Here is a 22,923-nt window from a genome sequence, read left to right as displayed (position 1 = left end):
CATGTTCCATAGGTTGCCTACCCTGCACTAGACAATATAGGTGACACATGTATAATTAAAATAATTACCTAAGTTTAGTCCACTTATGAGCTCCGTTTGTCATAGTAAATCCTCCAGTTTCAAGCTGCTGGACGTGCATGGCCAGAACATAGGCTGATGGAATTGTAGGGAGTGTTTTGAATCTCTCTCCTTCCATCAAACACAAACTGTCACTTTTTAAAAACACCTGGTATAATTTACACAAGGAAAGCCCATGAGAAATGTCAGAGCAGGCTTCAGAAAGTAGTCCTCAGTTTTATGTCTTTAACAAACATTTTGTTTTACAGTAATTTTTTCATGTACAGTATAGAAGTTAAAATGGAGATGAAGGAGATAATGCATTTGATCAACCTGGTGGCAGCTCAATTAAGGTAGAGTATGGAACAAAAGTTACTCCAATTAGAAGATAGCCCAGATGGAGTTCTTAATAAACATTTCTAATTTACAACCATGTTGTAGCTGGAATCACAGAATGCACCTTAGGTCTAAGCAAACTCAGTTTCACAAGTACATAAAGTTAGTGATGAAATGTTATGTCAATTACTGAGAGATTTCAGAGTAGCAGCCGTGTTAGTCTGTATCCGCAAAAAGAACAAGAGTACTTGTGGCACCTTAAAGACTAACAAACTTATTTGAGCATAAGCTTTCGTGGGCTACAGCCCGCTTCTTTGGATGCACAAAAGCTTATGCTCAAATAAATATGTTAGTTTCTAAGGTGCCATAAAAACTCCTGTTCTTTTTACAGAGAGATATTGTTTGAGATTTTCAAAGGTTACGAGGGGATACAGCCATGTAATTCCCTTTGAAATTAATAGGAGCTGGGTGCCAATCTCCTAGCAGGCTCTGAAAATCTCTGCCCTTGTTTTTCAGTAATTCAAAATAGAGTACAAAATACTAGAGTGAAAGTGTTAACATTTAACTCTTGGTATGTGGCATCTTTAAAAAGTGGCAATGGGTTAGGTATTGCATCAAAAGCCTAAATAATGGAGCAAGATGAGATGTCCAAGATGGTCTTATTAGCATTACTAGCAGTCTGGGGTACTGCTGACAACTGAGGTATTACTGAGTCTGTCGGTTGGCAGACTGGCCTTTGTTTTGGGCTAAATAGTCCCAGGCGTTGTTTGGTAAGACTGAATTAAGTATCCCTGCCTTCGCATTCTTCTCCCTTGGCAGTCAGCTAAAGCTTGAGCTTAGAGCAGCAGTGGGTTATCCACTGGAAGCTGCAAGCGGCCACGCAAATGTAAACAAACGGTCTGGCGGCCCACCAGCAGCTTGCCCTGATGGGCCACAGGTTGCTCACCATGGGCTTGGAGATCTTGCACACTGCAAGGCTCAATTTATTTAGTTTTATTTTGAGTTTATCTGATAATTTGGGCTCTTTGTATTCTTAAAGATTTATGATCAGAAAAGTCATTGTTAAAACAGCAGCTTTCCCACACAAAATATTTGCTCCCTGTGTTCATTTGGTCATAACTGCTGATTTATTAATTAAAATAAATGGTTAATGGATCTGGTTGAAAAAAGGAAAGTTCTGCAAAAGCTTTTGGCAAATTCAAAAGCATTTGTCTGTTATGTTTTGTAATGCTCTAATTTTCCTTTTTACTGAAAAAAAGGAAATTTGAAGAAAACTGTAGTCTTTTCACACAGAAAACCCTAACCATTTTCCAATAGGCCAAATTTAGACAAAATTTCATTATAAAATTCTAACCAGCTCTTATTGTTATCAACCACTTATGGGACAGTGAACTGTTCTGTCTTGACTATCATCAAAAGAATTATTAATTAAGTGCTAGTTTCACAATATTAATTTCTGGCAATTAGATGCAAGTCAGAAAAAAATGCAACTTGACTTTCAGAGCCCAGGTTGGCATTTGGTCTTGGCAAGTGGAAAAACCCAAATAGTCAAGTGTAAAGTAATCAGGTTTATGTGGGAGTCATTAAACATGGAACAATTTTTTATACAGTATAAACTGTATTTTGGCTTCAATCCTGCAAAGAGAACCAATGAAGTGTCACATAAGTATTTCACATGAGAGACTCATACTGTACCTCAACAGCCTTGAGTTCTTCCATTATTTCAGACACTTTTGATGGTAAAATTTTCCAAGCCTTAAAAAAGTAAATAAAATACTTTGATATCTTTTCAGATTAATCTTCGTAATGGAACAGACTTACTTTTGCTAAAAACAAAATAGCTACATGGGGGAAAAAAGTCTAAAAGTCCTCACTTACTGGTAGCTGTCGTACTACAAGATTTTCCAGCCCTCTTAAGATTTGCATTGCGGTAGCAAAATTTCTTTGTTCATAGCAAAATTTTGCTATAAGGAGAAATTTTGATAGTAAATTCACCTGCAACTGGAAAAAATACAGTTAAATATTAAAATCTACTACATCACACTGGTCTGGTCCATGATGAGGGCTCTTAGGCATTACGGTAATACAAATAATAACTAATAGTAATTTGCTGGAGCTAAAACAAATAATATGTTTGAGAGTCATCACATGAAGCCAATTGCTATGAAGAAACTTAAGCTGGATACCATTTTATTTCCATTTGAGGGCATAGTCCAAAGGCCAAATTGCAACTCTACTGCCAGTAAAACAACTGATCCTAAAACTCTTAACTGGTTGGGAAGACACACAGTAATTAATTCTAAGGAGGCGAAAGGACAGAAACAACCAGGAACAAGTGAGGGACTAAATGAAAATCACTCATCTAAAAGTGTAGTACCAGTTGTATAAACCGGCATTTTTAAAGTTGGCAAAATAAATTGACTTTGTTACATTCTGATTGGCTAAGTTACAACTAACTGAATAATGCTACATTCAAAATTGACAGAGGATTAGAGAACTGTATGTTATGGCTGCCATATTCTGATAAATTACCCCATCTCAGGCTTTGTTTTCAAAAGCAGTAAAACCTGCTCTCCAATTTGTATGTTTCTGAGAAGTGCGACAGACAAACAAGTAAACAAACAAAAACAACAGCAACAGTTTAAGGCAATTCCAATTTGGGGGTTTGGTGACATACTCTCTTCAGGTTAGTGAAAATATCAAAAGTCCATAATAAAGTTATTATACTAGAGTTCTTTACTGCACAAATATTCTGACTGAACACAGAGGAATATGAGGTAATCAGTCACCTGTAATTGTTGTTCTTTGAAGGTACCCATTTTTATGGATTACCACTTTGGGGTGGATTTGCAGACTTGGATGGAGCTCCCATAACTTCTTATTCTAAGACACATTACACACTACCCCTACTGAGGTATCAGTGCTCATCTCTCTTCATGTGGGAAGTAAAAATACTCCCATAATCGCCAATGATAGACAAAACAGAAATATTCCGTTCAGAAGTAAGAGGGTGAGGGGTAATTCACTGAGATGACAGTTTCAGAAAACCAACAAATGAGCAACTGGCTCTTATCTGAAGATATTATCTTAATGATTCTCACTTATGGAGACATGCTCCAGGAAGGTCTCTAATATAAAAAGAAAAGAAATTGTGCACACAGTGATGGTCACTAAATGTATGGTGACCATTTGGATTTGGATTAGACTGGTTTAATCTGCATGGGCAGATTCAGGTCCAGGTCTAGAATCATGGTCAGAAAGGAATTGACCATTAAAGCATTGGGAGCAGCCTAAGTATATCTTGCACTGCCAGTGGTGATGCTATTTACTTGGCAGATAACGACTCAGGGTTTGGGAACTTGAACTCTGTTGTCACCACAAATTTTTATACAAAAGTTGTTGTCAACACCCACTATGAGTTGTTATGGGACCACTGGATTCTGTTGACTTTATCATGATTAATTTAGAAAATGTTGTATTAATAAGTTAATGGAAATATTTCAGATGAAGTCATTCAGAATGCATATACCAATGCACAAAATGACTTCATGTTTAATAACCATCAAGCTTTATTTTTAATTCTGAGGAAAGTATTAGTTAAATTGACCATAAAAGTAGACTAGAAATGTGAGAAAATGAAATTAGAAGAGGGAAAAAAAGGTACATTTTGTTTTAGGATTTGTTACTTGAGCTAAAACAGCAGCAGAACTGCAGCACCCTGCCTCTCAAAGTTCTAGGTAGAAAATCTTTCAGTGGTAAGAAGGCCATTTTAATAGCAGAAAGTCAGACATCCGCAGTCTCATGGTAAATTAATTCTTATATTCTATTAAGTCTTTAACCCCACCACCAGAACAGATCCAAAACACTAAGCGGATCTGCCAACAACAGTGCAACAAACTGTTGCCAACACAGTGGCAGGCATATTTCAGGCATTTTGTGTAGCTTTGCTATCCAGAAACAGTAAACAATAGCAAATAACTAACTACTTCCTAATTTAATAACCAAATAAAAATTATAGCAAACCTTGGAAGTATGACTTGTCACAATTTCAGCAGCAACCCAGGTGCTGATATCGTCTGCATTTCTCAAAAGCTGTAAGAGGTACTTGTCTTGTATGCAATTTGGCAGAAAGAGGTTACAGACTTTAAGTGACAGTGATTCAGTGGGAACAGCTCTGTGAAACACAAACAATAGGGAATTTAGACCTTACAGCTACAAAACTTGAAGGAAAAGATGTTAACATTCTAATCATTTTAAAAATGTATAATATGTTATTTAGTTACAATCTTGATGAATACATTTTAAAAGGGCATGTGCTTGGATTCTATCATATATTAATTTCTCTTCTTTGTGTAGACTTTATAATTCCAGTACAAACATACATCTGCAGATGTGATTTTTTTTAAGTAGTCCCAAGTTTTGCAACTTGAGCCATTTCTTTAGTTTGACTAACAATAACAAAGCATTTCTCCTTCATAAACAGTGGTCAAAGGGCCACACTCACCGAAAAGTTAGTCCGTTTTTTATTTTGTGGAATATGAACACGAACACAAAAAAGTGAGATTCTAAAAGACAGAGTCCTGTCTGCACTACAACACAGTAAGAGCTAGATGGCATTTTTATTGGATTTTAAATGGTAGGGCAAAAGATCCAGCTTGCAGGGCCGCCAGGAGGGGGGAGAAGCAAGTGGGGCAATTTGTCCCAGTCCTCGGGCCCCGCAGGGACCCCTATAAGAGTTTTTCGGGGCCCCTGGAGCGGGGTCCTTCACTTGCTCCAGGGGCCCTGGAAAACTCTCGCCAGGCCCAGCGCCCTGGAGCATCTTCCACAGCAATTCAGTGGTGGGGGAGTCCTTCCGCTCTGGGACCCGAAGCCGACTGCCTCGAAGACCTGCGGCGGTGGGTCCCCAAAGACCTGCGGCAATTCCCCACCCCGCCAAAGACCTCAGGCCCCCTGAATCCACATACCAATTAAGATGAATTAAAACAAAAAAAAAGGATAATGAAGATTGTGTGTGAACTGGTGATAATGTTAATATTTATTCTGGATTAGAGCTGGGCAAGTAATAAAAATTGAAATCACTTTTCTTTAAAATCTGCAATAAAATTCCTATATGTTTACAAATATATATGAATTATTCAAATCAGTACTAAAAGATAGAATTTCATTATTTTTCCATCTATATGGATATAAGTACAACATAATATACTTGAAAAACATTGTGATATTTTTCAAAAACATTCAGCAAATATTTTTTGACCTGCTCTACTCTGGATTTCAAGTCACCTGGACAATGTGGCCTAAAGAAAAATTTTTGGTCTGCTGAACTTCATTTTACAAGTCATTGGAAGGATAAAACTCCATTACTCCTCACTGTGAAATTTTTTTTTTTACATTGAAAGACAATGTAGATTCTCCATTTCCCACTTTCCTTATATACATAGGGTGTAATACAAAAATCAACAATGCATCAGCAGGGATGGGGGGGACAGGAAAAGTAACCCACTTACTTTTGTACAGTGGTAAACTTATCTTTGACACCAAGTGCTCTTGAATTTAGGAAGTGTACTGGATGGCATTTATGAAACATTTCCTGCACAGACAAAAATTTAAATCATAGTGACCATTAGGCATGGCAATTATTTTAGGTATCACAAGAAATACTTTTTCTTCCTCTATTTTCTCTTCTCTAAGGTTCTCAGGAGAAACCATTACCAGAACTCCTGATACTAGTGACTCCAGACATTGCAGGGACTTGGGGAGGAAACTGGGCTATTTTTCCATAGGTGTTGTGAACCTCAGAATAAACAGCAATCAACACATGAGGTGAGGGAGGGAAGGAAGAAGGATGACTACACAACAAACATTTACACTGATTTGTCCTCACTCTCAATAGAATCCAGTCTTTTTACCTGTTGTAACAGTGTCAGTTGACAGCAAAGCTCTTGTGCACTATATTCAGTTAAGAGAGATCCTCCTTCATTTGCTTTAGCATAAGAGCCAGAGAATTTTTCTGTAGAACTGTAATAGCATGGCTTCGGTAAAGCTGACCCAACTGTGTATGGTCTTTGTTTCTGATGATGTGTAATAGGGCCATTTCCTTTGGCGAGTTTCCAGTTAAAGCTCTATACAAGAAAAAAGTAGCTTATTACAGCTGTAACTTTTCTAAAGCCTACATGATGTCTCTTCTCAATATAACTTACTGAGGGAACGTCTACTCTGCAAACTTTTGCTAATGCAAGTTATGTAGGCATAAAGCCACCACAGTTAGTATATTGCTTCTGTGCAGGCATACTTGGCTCCTTATATTGGTGTTGCGAATACGTACCAGTAGTGCTTGTGTTGGTGCACCACGCTGTACATCATCAGTAGATATCCCAGAGTGTAACTTGCCACCATTCAGAGCACTCTGTTTTGGGAAGTTTGGATAATACATGATGGAGTAGAAACAAGTCATCCAAGGGTGACTGGGAGCAAGGGGTCAACTTCCCAGCATGCAACTTTCTCCATCCCATAATGTCAATTATATCCCATAATTTTCACCTTTTAAAAAAAAATCTCCCAGCACCCATGTAGCATTCTTCACTGTCTGCCATTTGACAGAAGCATAGAGCCTGCACAGCACTGGACTATTGTGATGAGTGTTGCAAGCACAAGACACACAATCCTCCAGTATTTGCAGAGCTCCAAGAACCACCAAATCATCAGGGAACATGATGGTTTTGTGGAGGATAGATTTCTGTGGGACATAGCAAAGAACAGTTCAAGGTTGATGGTGGCATTCATGAAGCATTTGCAGATGGCAGAATGCTGCCTCTGAGCCTGAGAAACGATCATTAACTGGTGGGATTTCATTGTAATGCAGACTTTGGATGATGAGCAATGGCTGTAGAGCTTTCAGATGTGCAAAGCCACAATCCTGGATCGGTGTGCTGAGCTCGCCCGAACCCTCAAGTGCAAGGACACTTGAGAGCTGCACTGACAGTGGAGAAGCGAGTGGCAATTGCACTATCTTGCAACTTGCAATGCTGGATTGCTACCAGTCAATGGGAAATCATTTTGGAGTTGGACATCCACTTTGGGAACTGTTGTCATGCAAGTGTGAAGGACATAGCAGATGGATTTGCAGCAATGGACTTAGGGCTTACAGTGGACGAGAAGCTGGATATGAGTCAACAATGTGCCCTTGTTCTTATTTGTTCATTAAAATATCTTTGCTACTCTACCACGTCAGTGCCTGAGGATATAAAAATTAGACATTCCAATAAATGCATCATATAATTGATCAACTTATACAGGATTACAGTTGCCAGTAATAAGTTTACAGCTAATTTAACATTACATCATGTTATTTGTATTAAATAATCAATCATTCTTGTCTCTTCGGACTATCCAATTCTTCTCTTGAACTTAATTCATTTAAGAAGAAACTGAATGAATTTAGGGCCCCAGATTTAGGCTACCCTAACACTGTATGAACTGGTAAAGGAGAATACATACCCTAGACTTCAATTTTTTTTTTTTTTAATAATAATCACTGTCCCTTGCCCCATGCTGTCCAAGCTGACAAACTATTGAGTGGAGACGGGAGAGAATACCCAATTTATGTTAGGCTTGCTCTGCCATTTAACTGCCAGTAATGTAAACAAACCTAATTTGTTAGTGTGCCTGTACACAGCATTGAGGATGTAGGTATAAAAACAAGAAAACTAAACCTATAAATGGAACCATTTTATTTATTTCTAGGTAGCCTAAAAAAGATATAGAGATAGTTTGAGTTTATAAAATACATATGGAGGTTTATTTTGTCCTATGATGGATTCAGCTTCTGCCTTGCTCTTGGGAACTCTCATTTCTTCCTCTCCCACACAGTTGGTGGCCCCACTAGGGCTCAGTCTTTCACTTCCTCCTTTTCTCCCTCTATACATTCTCACAGGCTGAGTTCTCCCCTCTACATGGATAACTTCTCACTAACTAGTCGTGAATTTCTGCCTCTGACATGTCCACTTCAAAACATCCCAATCAGGCCTTGTGTCACGGGGTGTGTCGCCAAGGATCTTCATGGAGCTGTACTCACTTACCGTTTTGGACATTTAGACCTACTGTATGTCGTCTATGTTCAAAACGCACTGCATAGTTAAACCTTCACCATGTCACTGTCAACAGTATCTTTCTTGTTCCAGAGTTCCCATCCTGGCTCTCATCCTAGACTCCTGCTTTTGTGTGTGTGTGTATGGCAGGCATACTTTTGCCTCTTCTCCCCTTCGGTATCTTGAGTTATTGTGCCTTCTTCATGAACTTCATTGTTGTGATATTAGTTCAGCCTCTAGTTACGTAATGAGTTGTTGACTATAACTGCCTGGTCTGTAGCCTTGTTCATTTCCATTTCTTTTCCTCCTCTGAGTACATAAAAAAATCCACTTATTTTGCTGCTCCTTTATCCAAGTCTCCCTTCCTCTCTTCTTCATGCCCCATCTTTGCTATAAACTATCCAAAGTTTCCATAGAGCTCTGTTGATTTAACCCCATTAAATTCTATGGGATTTTTGTATAAAGGCAGTAACATTCTGTAAGCTCATTGGGACAAGGATCCTGCTATTCAACTAGCATATTTGATCTGTGAAGCACTTTGGACTCTTTCTTGTGAGGATGCTGTTTTTCAAGCAAAGTCTATTGGATTCTCAGGACTCCGAAGTTACTTTGTACCAGCTGATGTCTTCTAATTCTGATTTATGAGAGTCAGTAGTGTAAGAGGAAGGTGCAGTAAAGTTTTGAAATTCTGTAGGCAAAAAGCACTTTTTCTTCTGTTCATTTTAAACTTTTTTATACAGGTTTCCTTGGTGTTATCTGGACTGGTGATCTGCTAGGTCACTCCAATCCTCAACTCTGGGAGCCAGCCTTACCCTGCTCTGCTCTGAGAACCCCCACTCCTAGAGGCTGTTCTCCCACAACCTCTAGCATGTAAACTGCTCGCAGTTACATGAGTGAGCACTTTTGGCCAGCCACTGCTTGGATGGCGCAACCGAATGACACTAGCTAATAATTCTAGTCCCAGACACAACCCTAGGAACCTCCATTTTGCAGTGTCCAGTTATGCCCACTGGATGCTGCAAGCTTATATGGGTTCATCAATTTAACAAAGAAATTGATATGTACCAGGCTTCTTATCCCAAGGGGAGTCTCTGATGTGCTTCAGGTAGAATAAACAAAGAAATTTATTAACTACAAAAGACAGATTTTAAGTGATTATAAGTCAAAGCACAAGAAGTCAGATTTGGTGAAATGAAATAAAAGCAAAACACATTCTAGGCTGATCTTAACACTTTCACTGCCCTTACAAACTTAGATGCTTCTCACCACAGGCTGGCTGGTTGCTCTTCAGACAAGCTCTCCCCTTTGATCAGTGCTTCACTCGCTTTGTGGTGGTGTCTGTAGATGGAGGAGAGAGAGCATGGCAAACATCTCTCCCTTTATCGTGTTCTTTCTTCCATCTTGGCTTTGCCGCCCCGCCCCTTCAGAGTCAGGTGAGCATTACCTCATCATAGTCCCAAACTGACCAAGGGAAGGGGATAACTGATTTGAGAGTCCAACCGATCCTTTGTTGCTGCCTAGGCCAGTGTCCTTTGTTCCTGTGAGGCTGGGCTGGGTTTGTCCCATACATGCCCTGATGAGGTGTGAACTGCCACTCTGCTCCTGGGGAGTCTTCCTGAGCTTGTTTTAAGCCATGAGAACACATTTTCAGCCTCATAACTATATACATGAAATTACAGCCTTTAACATATAACATTACTATAACAACAATACACAGTGTATCATGAGCCTTCCGAAGACACCCAACATGACAAACTTTGCATTGGATACCACACAATCATATTATAAGGATGAACATGGGGGTGCATGGTGTTCCCCCGAGGTACTGAGCATCACAATAAGTTATTTACAATAGTAGCAAATTTCATAGGGAAAAATATTCTTTCAGCAATTATGAGTCTCAAAATGGAACAGAAGTAAACATTTTACAGCCTCTAAAATTAGTATGACTGTAGCAAATCAGTACTGAATCAGTAAATCACATAAGCACATGCTAAACTTTAAGTCAATGGGACTTAAGCACATATATAAGAGGTTTGCTGAATTGGGGCCTAAAGTGTTAAATTCAAAATTCCTTTATTTTTGCAAGAAAAATATACAAGACAGCTCTCTATATAAAGTAAGCTAAAGAAACTACATGCCTTTTGGTTGACATCTTCAGAGAGCTTTTTGCATAATGAATGTAAAGATTTTGTATCATTCTCTTCTTCCTCCTTCCACTCATCCCAGTTATAGCACTGGAAAGCACTGCCATGTTTCCCGCCAGTAGCATTTTCAAGCACTGCCAGCAAACGTTCACCATAGCCATTTAATGGAGCAATCTAAATGGAAAGTAGGTTTTAGTAGGCAATTCTATTGATTTTTCTTTAAAAGATTAGTGATGAAGTAAAGAGCATTTATAAGAAAATTCACATATTTTATTACAGCCATGTAACAAGAAAGTGTCACTAGGCATAATTTTTTCACACTAATTTTACTCAGAAAGACAAGGCTCCTAATAATAGGGTCTGCGTATATACCATAACTACATTTGATTTAAATGACATTTTACTTAAAGCTTTCACCAAAATAACAAGAAGTTATAACAAGTTACCTTGGAAGAAATAATGTCTTGTAGCATGCACAAAAGATCAGTTTTTATTGCAAAGTCTACACTATAACAGTCTTCAATCCAAGCCTGCAGAATGTAGAAACTCCGATTGTATATTTTGATAAGCAGAGAGGTGGGATTCCCATTTGCACTGGTAATATGAGAAAGGCAGTGAGTGCACTGAAACTGTCATTTTAGTCTAATCTTAAAAAGAGGCTGAGAGAGAAAAGTGCAAGAATTTTCTGCCAGTTGTATTACTTAAACAAAAAACCCCCAAGTCTCCCTTTCTTTGGCATCTACACCTCTAGAGGAACAAAAGTTTCATTTATAAAAATGTCCCAATATCCAGCTACTTATTGAGATAAAATGCCCACTGAAGTCAATAGCAGTTCAGAGTGGAAGTAGGAAGAAAGCATATTGTCCAGTACAGAACTTACTCTGTTTTCACTGTGTTCCACTCTTGTGCCTGGTCTACACTTCACACTTAAGTCGACCCCTACCTACATAACTCAAACCTGTGGAAAATGTTGTGCTCTGTGCAATGTAGTTAGGTTGAACCAACCCCCGCTGCAGATGCAGCTTGGTTGATGGAAGATTTTTTCCATCGACCTAGCTACCACCCCTGGAAGGGGTGGATTTACTATTGTGATGGAGAAACCCCTTCTGTCGATGTAGAAAGTGTCTGTGCCTCTGCAGCGCTTGTAGTGCAGACATTCCTTTATTCACAAGAAAATCTCTTTAAAAAAAAAAAAGTAACAAAATTCAATTCAATTAGGGGCTTCTTTTTAGAAATACTTCTTTCACATTGGGGAGAAAAGTCTCTAGAACTTGGACAGTTTTGTTCACAGGAACTTAACTGTACCTGGATAAAGTGCTGCTGATTCTATCAAGAAGAAACTTCAACAATTCTTCTTGTGTGCAGAAATAACGAAATGTGTAGAGGAACTGCTGTACATAACCTTCTAAAAATGCATTTCTGTGGGATATAAGAAAAAAGCTTCAGATAAGCAATGATACAGTTTTTTTCTTGTATTAAAACGTAGCAACAAAAAAAGTTACAACTAGAGCAGATTGAAAGTCTGAATTCCCATTCCATGGAAAATTCTTAAGTAAAAAAAAAAAGTTCAATTTTGGAATAAAAAAATAAAATTTGGAATTTCCCATGAATGGGAATTCTAAACATTAAACTATCTGACTTTTCAAAATTAGAAAATTTCCAAATTAACCATCTCAATTTCCACATTCCTATTTTTAAATTTAATTTGTATACAATATATTCTGTGGTTTTAGAATGATTTTAAAAGCTGCTACTCTAATTTGTACGGCTTGAGGGATCTTATTTTCTTGTTCAAAGTACTGATATTTTCTGTCTGGTGCAGTCAGGATGATAGAGAGGCAGGCTGGGGAGCTGGCAAGAAACCAGACTGGTTTCAACTGGAATCCTGCATGGGGCTCATCAACATTTTAATTTCCTGTGGAACATTTCACCTCTCTCAAAACAACAGTTTGTGATGGAACTGTTCTTCTGGAAAGTTTCCAGCCTGATTTAGTTACAACTGAAATATTCTTATTCTTCATATTTTTATTTGTTAAGAAGCAGTAACTTCAATTCCTGAACTTCATGTTTCTTTATTAAAAACTTTAGCTCATCTATTGTTAAAATATTATGTGTACCATGGCTAGAAACAAACCCTAGAAACAATATGCTGGACAATGCTACTGAAATCAGCTAAAACTCTTACTCCTGGTGGAATTTTGCACCAAAAAATTAAAAATTCAGTGCAGAATATTTTAAAATTCTGCAAAATTCTGCATATTTTATTTGTCAATACAATGCAATATAATCACTCCAGTTTCAATTATTTTGGTAATTTATTTCAAAATACCTGTCAACAATACAGACAACAGCAAAAAAGATGCCTCCAGGAGTAGAGAGTTAAAGAAACATCTACAACAACCCAGTTACAGTTGGGAGGGGGTATTGGAGGGGGCTGTATGGGACCCCCAGAGCCCAGACACCTGCACTTCCATCCCCCCAGAGTCCAGCCATGCAGCAGCCCCCAGCCCAGACACCAGACCCTCTTCCTCACAGAGCCCAGCCGTGAGGCAGCTCCCTGCCCAGACACCGGCACCCCCAGAGCCTTTACTCTGCCCAACTTCTTTACTATCCCACTGGGGGACATAGTGTGGTGAGGCTCTGTCCTTCTTCATCCTTTGCCAGAGCTGGCTGGGTCTCCCAGGCCCTCTCCCTTCCCTGGGAGAATGAGGATCAAAAAGGCATGCAGCCTCCAGCCCAGCCTGTGACTGTGAGCTGGGCTTTGCAGAATCCAGTGGTCCATAATGAAGGCCAGAAATTCTGGGTGGGAAACAGGGAAGTCTGTAAAATTCTGCATTCCACAGTGGTGCACAATTCCTCCAGGAGTAAACTCTGTGAGAAAAGCTGATGAAATGTGCAAGTATATTGATATTCATCCAGTGCTGGAGAGGAAGATGGTGATAGTTCCTACCTCTTATGTAGCATTTTTCACCAATAAATTGCAAACGCACTTCAAAAAGGAGATATGCATCATTATTATCCTAATTTTACAGATGGGGAAAAGGAGTCCTAAACAAGTCATTGGCAGGACTGGGAACAAAACCCAAGTTTCTTAAGTCCCAATCCAGCGCCACATCCGCTAGACTATGATGCCTCTGAGAGTTTTCAGGGGCCAAGACATGAGTTTACATACCATCATGACAGTCCATCTGTTCAAACACTACAGCGGTGAAAGTGGCACAGTTACGCTGCTGTAGCATAGATGCTTCTTACACCAGTGGAGGGGGTTTTTCCATCAATGTAATTAATCCACCTCTGCAAGATGTAGCAGCTATTCAATCTAGCTGCATCTACAGTGGGGGTCAGGTCGGCATACAGGATGCAAAATTTTTCACAGCCCTGAGTCATGTAGCTTGGTTGATCTAATTTTTAGGTGCATACTAGGCCTCAGACCCAAATCTAGTGCCTAGTTCAAGAACCTGGGCAGAGTGCCAGGGAGAAGTGTGAGGGGAGGAATCATGTTGCCCCCATCTAATTAGGGTGGGAAAGAGGGAAATCTGGTTTAATACGGTGGGGAGGGGTTGGATCAGGTCTCAGGCCTTCCACCAGGCCTATTATTACCTGGCTTCCTTTTTTGCCATTTGGACGCTGATGACTGCAATTAAATACTATTTCTGCATACTGTTAAGTTAATACAAGCAAAGGAGTAGTTATATAATGCTGACAAACATTATTTATGGAAGCTAGATTTGTATGAATCCTGTATTTTTAAACAGAATTATGTTTGTTCTGCCCTGTAGATTAGGGATTTATAGAATACAGCATACCTAGAGTATAGATATGCCATTAACCCAAGTGGCGTCCCAGCTTGTAGAATCCTTGACCTGTTTTGATTATTACATTGGTGCTTTATCATATTATAGAAAATGAGCAATGACGACTCATCCAAAGGGCTGACGTCCAACACATCAGTTCTTGTAATGTTAACTACTGTAGGAAGTGCACATGATTCCACTCCCCACTGCTCTGCATACATGATCTGTGTGAAGAAGAGTCAAAGCAATGTAAAAGGAAATAACTGAAAAATGATGAAAATGAAAAATCGGAGGAAATAAAGTCAATTCAACTTAAAACCACGATCACATTTAAAGTCATTCTTTTTAACAAGACTAGTTAACAGTTACTTGAATTTCAGTCAGTAATTCTTAAAAGTTCTTTATAAAATTATGACTTTTGTTTAAAACTTTTTAAATTTAATATACTGACTTGAGCATCCAGTTACACTATTATAGCCACCTGTATAACAAACAAATAAAAATAAAGTGAATTCAAAGCTGACTTGCCTGTAGACACTTCTTCACCAATTCAAGAAATTGCACCTTGGATTTCATTTCTTGTAGCTGTCCCCTCAATTTGGGCAACATACTTTTAACCTCGGAACCTTAAGATGTAAAATACATTTAGCACAAAAGCACATTTTGATGCAGTTGTGAGATTTATATGAAATGATTTAAGGCAAATCCCTTTATTAGCATATCAGTTGTACTTTTACCTTTGTTTCTTCTCTCATTCTGTAAAAGCTTCTGGTAGAATTTTATAGTTTTCCTATAATTTTTTGTCTCAATCATTAGTATCTGTTCAAGTTCCTATCAAAAAAGGAAAACATTCTGATTTTAATGTTAAAAACTATACTACTTGGCAGTTCTGATAAGCAGTTTGATTATATTAAATAAAAAGGTTGGTTCACATAACACAAAGGCAAGAACATCCAATAGATAGGAACAGGAAATTCACCAAGAAAAAATATTAACACTTATCTTTGCTAGAAGAGAAAGTTACACCAAGCCTCTTTGTACTTCTGTGCAAAGAGGGCTGATGTAAAATTAAAACTGAATATTCAGAAACCACGAAGACCACTGCTTATCATGCTGACTCTATTGTCTCATTGTTTACTTGCTCTCTCTGGTCTGTCTGTATCCATTTGTTGTCTCCTGTCTCATACTTGGATTGTAAGCTTTTTGGAGCAGGGACTGTCTTACTGTTTTAAACAGCACTCTGTTTTGTACAGAGGTCTTATCCCTGACTTGGGCTCTTGGGCCCTAAAGCAATACAAATAGTTAATAAAATAAATAATAATAATAATAATAAACAACCAAAAAAAATTAGGTGGCTGCACTCGGCCTTACAATATGTAGAAATAATGCTCATTGAAAACCAGTGGAAGTTGAATCCATTTATGCCAGATCTAAGTTTTGTTCAAGTTATTTAGAATATTTTAAAAACAAAGATAAAATTCCATCTATTAACCTGCATGCAGCATGTACATTCTTTAAAATAGTGGATTTGTGTAATACTACAGAACAGTCCCTATGTGTTTTTGATCTGACACTAAAGTTCAATTTGTGGTTCGCTTAAAATCAGTATATAAGATTTTACAGTGGTCAGATGCTGCACCCCAGTGGTATATACAGAAAGGTGTGCAGGGTTTCTACTTCAACACATTTTTTTGCCTAATGATTTGTCATGTTGCATTCTTCCCTGTGTACAAATAATAAACATACTATCCTTTAAATTAATTTCTTACACACTGGTATATTGTGAACACCCATAGTCTACCACAATTCCGTGAAGGTCAATGAAACAAGATATATAACTCAACCTGAACAAAACTATCCAAATGCTGTAATGCTAGATCAGGAGTGTGAAACTACCCAGAGGCTGCATCCAGCCCTTCAGATGTTTTAATTTGGCCCTTGAGCTCCTGCTGGGGAGTGAGGTCCAGGCCTTGCCCCGCTCCATGCGTGCCATGGCTCTGCGTGGCTCCCGGAAGTAGCAGCATGTTGCTCTTCAAGCTCCTACGTGGAGGGGCAGCTAGGGGGCTCCCCACGCCACCCCCACAGCTCCCATTGGCCAGCAACTATGGCCAATAGGAGCAGCAGGGGCGGTGCCTGCAGATGGAGCAGCATGTAGAGCCGCTTGGTTGCGCCTCTGCGCAGGAGTTGGAGACGGGACATGCCACTGTTTCCAGAAGCTGCTTGAGGTAAGCACCACTGACCCCCTCCTGCACCGCAACCCCGTCCCAGCCCTGATCCCTGTCTCGCCCTCCAAACCCCTCGGTTCCAGCATAGAGCACCCTCCTGCACCCCAGAGATGCACCCCCAGCTGGAGCTCATTCCCCAACCCCCTGCCCCAGCCTTGAGCCCTCTTCCTCACCCTGAACTCATTTCTGGCCCCATTCTAAAAAAGCCCACACCCAACCCCCAATTTCGTGAGCATTTATGGCCCGCAATACAATTTCCATACCTAGATGTGGCCCTCGGGCCAAAAGGTTTGCCCACCCTTGTGCTAGATGTATTTATGATCTTCATTTCTATGGGCATGAAGTGGTCAATTTCACCATTACTTTTTTTCCTATATATTTTATGCAAAAGGTGCCAAATGATTAGAAACATGGGCCACATCTTTGAAGCCAGAGTAACTGGCTACATAGTGATTCCTTCCTGGGCAGGGTAGCTGTCTCCAAGACACTCACCACTCCGACTTCCACCCTGTCCCAGGTAATGAGCATGTCAGAGGGAAGGGAACATAACTCAACCACTGCTGTACTCCAGCTGTTTCCTAGCTGGTATAATGGCTCTTTTTGGATGATTACCAGCTGACATAAAGCATCTGTAAAGCTCCTCCAAGTTAAGCCAAATGGTAGCAACATTGGGCAAAGTACAAAAGTGGCACCACCCACAGGCTCTGCACCACATCTCAGCTTTGCCTTGCATGCTTTTTGTTTTAAATTTGTAAACTGCTCAGATAACACCCAATCCAATCTCAGTTAAGTAAATAGAAAGACACTCACTGACTTCACCATAATAAAGGCTTGGATCCAAACCCTACCGAAGTCAGTGGAAATCTTTCCTTGGGATTCACTGAGCTTTGGATCAGGTCCAAATTACAGCAATGAGTATGATAGTAAAAGTCCTAGACTGATATGCTACTGAACAGAGATATTAAAGGGGGCTCCTGGAAAAATACCACATTCACCTATTATACCAGTAGGATTATCTCAGATTATTAATAAAACATGATAGTTTGAATTCTCCTAAGTGACATGAAAGAGCACAATTGCAAGTAGCAATTTTATCAGAGAGAGAAGGGAGAGAGATTACTTTAAAAAAGGGGAATAGGAAATACTATAACTTATTTAACCTAAAATAATTAAGACACTGGTTTTTTCTTTGAGACACTGCCTTACATTTTAAAAGTGGTATATTTAGAGGAAATGCTATGGTAAGTACATAAATTAATTTAAATACTGAACAAAAATAACATGGGTAAGATACAGCATTTCTAAGAATACAATAACTTGTATTCTTCTTTGGTGAAAAAAATCAAACTATAGTTTAATTCAATAAAAGTACCTCATAGACAAAAGAATATGGTCCTTACTTTAATCCAACTAGTCCTTCTTGAAGCAAGAGCCCCCTTCAAGCTATTTTTCAGATTTCTGATAGTGACACTGTTGCAAGTGCACTAATCCTGCTGTTCGTGAGACGATGCATTTGACTTTAAGCACATAACTCAGAAGCCATTCAAAATCAGAAGTAAAAGGTTTTGAAGCCAAGAGGTGCCCCAGAGGACAGCACTATTAACCACGAGACCTGTCCTAATAGGTCATTATGTGCTTCAGGAAGAGAATGTTAGTTTAACGTACAGGGATCAAACTACTGAAATCGTACTTACATTGTTGGGGCATAGCTACAAGGATATCCGAAATTCTTCATGCTACCAGGGGACAATGAAACACTAGAAAGCACTTTAGAATAAGATGAGGAAGAACATGATAGATACATTTTCCATACTCTCTAGAACGGTCTTGTAAATGAAAAAAAAGGTGCTATTTAATTTTTATACATCTAAGTATAAATATGTTCATGTTTCTTTAAAAAATATAAACTCTTTTGCAATCCTAGTATCTTTCACTGTGTGCAATGATCCTCTTCTAGTATTTGAGAAAAATTTCAAAGCAGTAAGAGGAAAAGTAGTAGAATCAGGGGCTTTATTAGCCATTATTTAAAATACATACAGGTTAACTGAAATCCCTGAACAGCAATATAGGTTTTCTTGGGCTTTGCACTCTGCAAATTTAACAAAAAGTATCTGCCATATTAAGGCCAGGTCTTTAGGTCATTGGGCGAGAAGGAATAGCTCAGTGGTTTGAGCCTGCTAAACCCTGTGTTGTGAGTTCAATCCTTCAGGGGGTCATTTAGGGATCTGGGGCAAAAATCTGTCTGGGGATTGGTCCTGCAGGGGGTTGGACTAGATGACCTCCTGATGTCCCTTCCAACCCTGATATTCTATGATATACTAATGCAAGTTTACAGTATAACTATGTCGCTCAGGTGTGTAAAAAATCCCCATCCCTGAGTGACAAAGTTATACCAACCTACCCCTGGTGTAGACTGAGCTTTGACAACAGGAGAGCTTTTCCTATAGACATAGCTACCGCCTCTCACAGACGTGGGTTAACTACACTGACAGGAGAAGCTCTTCAGATTCTTAACTTTTACATTATATTATGTTAGAATATGAGTGTGACTTTTTTATTTACAATTTTTTTATGTTATTCATGTGAAAGATGATTAATCTGGCTATATTCTATTGACCATTACTTGGCTCGTGAAGGGAATTTGATTTCACGGCGTATGCATGCATTCAAATACCTCCTCCTCAAGGTGAAGTCTGATCTCCAACCTTACCCACCGTAAAAATGAAGGCAAATGAGGCAACAATAGTAGCTCCCACCTCACATACCTGAGGAGAAGGTAGGCATCATCCCCAGATGAATTACAGACCAAAAGGGAAGACTGAATGGGTGGCTTGGCCATTTCTCAAAAGAAGTGGACTGTCAAGAATGCTTATGGGAAAGTCTCACAGAATTTTATAAGGATTAAACCAACACAGTTCAATAGACTTCAAACACACCTATAGAAAAGTGACCATTTCGTATTAAATACCACAGGATTTTTCCATAAGATATTCATATATCACAGTTATGGGCCATATAAGAAATTAAAAATATGGAATGACACTTCAAAAATATGTTATATGCTATGGTTATAGAGTACACTTCCCAAAAGCAGCGTGGTACAGCTGAACAAGTCACAGAAAAGTACAAGAATATTAAAGTTAGAGCACATTTTTACATTTAATGATCAAAATGGGAACAGTACAAGTGCAATTAGTAGACTAGAGAAAAGTAATTCATAGCAGAAAGAGAAACAGTAATTACAATCTGATACATACAATTTAAAACTTGCAAACCAAAGAGAATCACAAAAGGAGATCTGCTGAGACATTAGGAAAGAAGAATGTTAAAGCATGAAGTGTGACACAGTTTTTCAAACTGGTGGCTTTTGCACTTGGGTCCAAAGCTAATCATTGGTGACCCAGTTATATGAAGTAGAAAGCATTTTAAATGGGACAAGTTCACTGAAAGCATTAGACAGAACTCCCGTGAGGAGAGCAAGCAGGATCAGCAAACACATCGTTCACAGCTAATATATCAAACAAGTTACTGGTAAATAGATTCACTTTTAATGGGAAAGATTTACTAGAAGTTGAGTTTGAGCAAAAAATCCTATCACTAAGGGGTATGTTTTTGACAAGTGTACAAAGGTTTAGCTCATTAGCATTAATAGGAGTCACACAACTAAATTTCTGTGCACTTAGCTGAAGATTTATAACTACATATTCATCAGATTCAGAGTGACGGACAAATGGGAAAACCAGTATCCAGCTAATTTATCAATTTGAAAATTACCTGATTAAATAAAAAAACCAAGTGCCTAAGTGAAAGAAAGTTGATGACCAGTATACAATCACTGTCAGAAAAAGAAAAAGAATCACTTTTGGTGTTTAGAAACTATAGGATAATTTAAGAAGACTTCTGATCTTGAACAAATAACTGGGATAAATAGCAATCAGTTCAAATGAAGCAGAAGAATAACAGATACTGACACTACCACTATTTTAGCTGACACTTAACATTTTATCCTGTTGTGTCTAGTATACAAGTAAAAAATTGAGATAAAGAACTTGTTCAGTTCTTGCACAGAGAAACCAAATTTACACCTATTTTTCATCAAGACCTTTTTAAGAACAGTCATACTGGGACAGACTAATGGTCCAACTAGCCCTATACCCAGTCTTCCAACAGTGGCCAGTGCAAGAAGCTTCAAAGAGAATGAACAGAACAAGGCACTTATCGAGTGACACAGCCCCTGTTGTCCAGTCCCAGCCCCTGGCAGTCAGAGGCTAAGGATACCCAGATCATAGGGGTTGTGTGCTTGACCATCTTGGCTAATAGCCATTGATGGACCTATCCTCCATGAACTTACCTAATTCTTTTTTAAACCCAGTTATGCTTTTGGCCTTCACAAGATCCCTCAGGCAATGAGTTCCAAAAGTTGACTGCATTGTGTGAAGAAGTACTTCCTTATGTTTATTTTAAGCCTGCTGCTTATTAATTACATTGGCTAACCCTTGATTCTTGCAGTATGTGAAGGCGTAAATAACACTTCCCTATTCAATTTCCCCTCATCATTCATGATTTTATAGACCTCTATCAATTCCTCTTTAGCAGTCTCTTTTCCAAGTTGAACAGTCCCAGTCTTTTTAATCTCTCTTCATACAGAAGTTGTTTCAGACCCCTAAATATTTTTGTTGTCCTTCTCTGTACCTTTTCTAATTTTAGTGAATCTTTTTTGAGATGGGGCAACTAAAACTGCATTCAATATTCAAGGGGTAGGCATACCACAGATTTATATAGTGGTATTATGATATTTTGTCTTATCTAGCCCTTTCCTAATGGTTCATAACATTGTTAACTTTTTTGACCGCTGCTGCATCTTCAACAGATGTTTTCAGAGAACAATCCATAATGATTCCAAGACCTTTTTCTTGAGCAGTAACAGCTAATTTGGACCCCATTATTTTGTAAGTATAGCTGGGAATATGTTTTCTAATGTGCATTACTTTGCATTTATAAACATTAAATTTCATCTGCCATTTTGTTGCACATTCACACTGTTTTGTGAGATCCTGTTGTAGCACTTCAGTCAGCTTTGGTCTTAACTATCTTGAGTAATTTTGTATCATCTCCTAATTTTACCACCTCACCCTTCATAACCTTTCCCAGATCATTTTTGAATATGTTGAATAGCACAGGTCCCACTACAGAAACGGGGGACCCCGCTATTTGCTTCTCCCCATTGTGAAAACTGACCATTTATTCCTATCTTTTGCTTCCTTTAACCAGTTACTGATCCATGAGATAACCTTCCCTCACATGCCATGATTCCTTACTTTGCTCAAGATCCACCAGTGTGGGACGTTGTCAAAGGTTTTTTAAAAGTTTGAGTACACTATGTCAACTGGATATAGTTATCCACATGCTTGTTGACTCCCTCAAAGAATACTTCCCCACTCGCAAGCAATGAGTCTGTGTATAACAGAAGAAAACTTAATAAAGAGGAAAAAGGGACATGGCATTTATTTGGGAAAACACCATCACCGTGATTCGAAAGCATGTGACCATAAACAACCACCACCCCAGAGTATGTTGGGCAATGTCCTTTGCCTCAGTTTCTCACTTTGCAGTGTGAAAGTCCAAAAAATATTCCTTCAACCTGCTATTGCTTTTTCCCTCCACTGCATCCCACTCAATAGTTGCTGGACTTGGCCAGCGAAGGTCTAGAGTTCAGAGGTGAGTTCGCCACCCAGCCGGAGAGGTGATGGGGAGTTGGAGGGAAGTGAGTCCTCAAGCTCGGCTGTCACCTCTGCAACTGACTCACGAGTGCCACTGCTCATTTTGGTGCCACTGCCTGGTTCTGTTCACTCCGGTGTTGCTACACTTCTATTCACTCCCACGTTACATTCTGAGGTTCTACCACTCAAACCAGCTCTCAGTGATATCAGCAGGTAGTGAGTAACATCACTGCAGGCCGAGCATTCTTTCACTGCAGCATTGTCCCACATACAGCAGCTAGACCTGGTTATCAGTGATTTCAGCTGTAGTGATTACTTAACAGAACAAAGACTCTCAATTGAGTCTAATCAGCTCTATCTTTAAACAATGGAGAAGGAGAGATTCAAATGGCTTCAAGCAGAGCCCTCACCACCAGATTTAGGGCTTGTCTACATCACAAAGTTGCAGCGCTGGTGAGCGGGTTACAGCGCTGCAACTTAGGAGGTGTACACATCTGCAGGGCATCACCAGCGCTGCAACTCCCTGTTTGCAGCGCTGGCCATACTCCCGTTTTGTC

The 22,923-nt window shown here is 39.1% G+C and overlaps 1 protein-coding gene across 1 annotated transcript in view; it reads right to left on the bottom strand.

Annotated features, from left to right (window-relative positions):
• The window catches only part of KNDC1 (kinase non-catalytic C-lobe domain containing 1), a 104,183-nt gene that overhangs the window by 2,807 nt on the left and 78,453 nt on the right, over nt 1-22,923 (bottom strand). Inside the window, 12 exon segments of the mRNA XM_030570230.1 lie at nt 69-226; nt 2,089-2,148; nt 2,272-2,394; nt 4,417-4,567; nt 5,901-5,983; nt 6,303-6,515; nt 10,622-10,801; nt 11,074-11,221; nt 11,933-12,046; nt 14,434-14,645; nt 14,950-15,047; nt 15,159-15,252. Coding sequence (XP_030426090.1) covers nt 69-226; nt 2,089-2,148; nt 2,272-2,394; nt 4,417-4,567; nt 5,901-5,983; nt 6,303-6,515; nt 10,622-10,801; nt 11,074-11,221; nt 11,933-12,046; nt 14,434-14,645; nt 14,950-15,047; nt 15,159-15,252 — 1,634 coding nt within the window.

This window comes from Gopherus evgoodei, chromosome 7 (genome assembly GCF_007399415.2).
Source record: "Gopherus evgoodei ecotype Sinaloan lineage chromosome 7, rGopEvg1_v1.p, whole genome shotgun sequence".
In the NCBI taxonomy this organism is placed as follows: Eukaryota; Metazoa; Chordata; order Testudines; family Testudinidae; genus Gopherus; species Gopherus evgoodei.
This window is presented reverse-complemented; position numbering and strand designations above follow the sequence as displayed.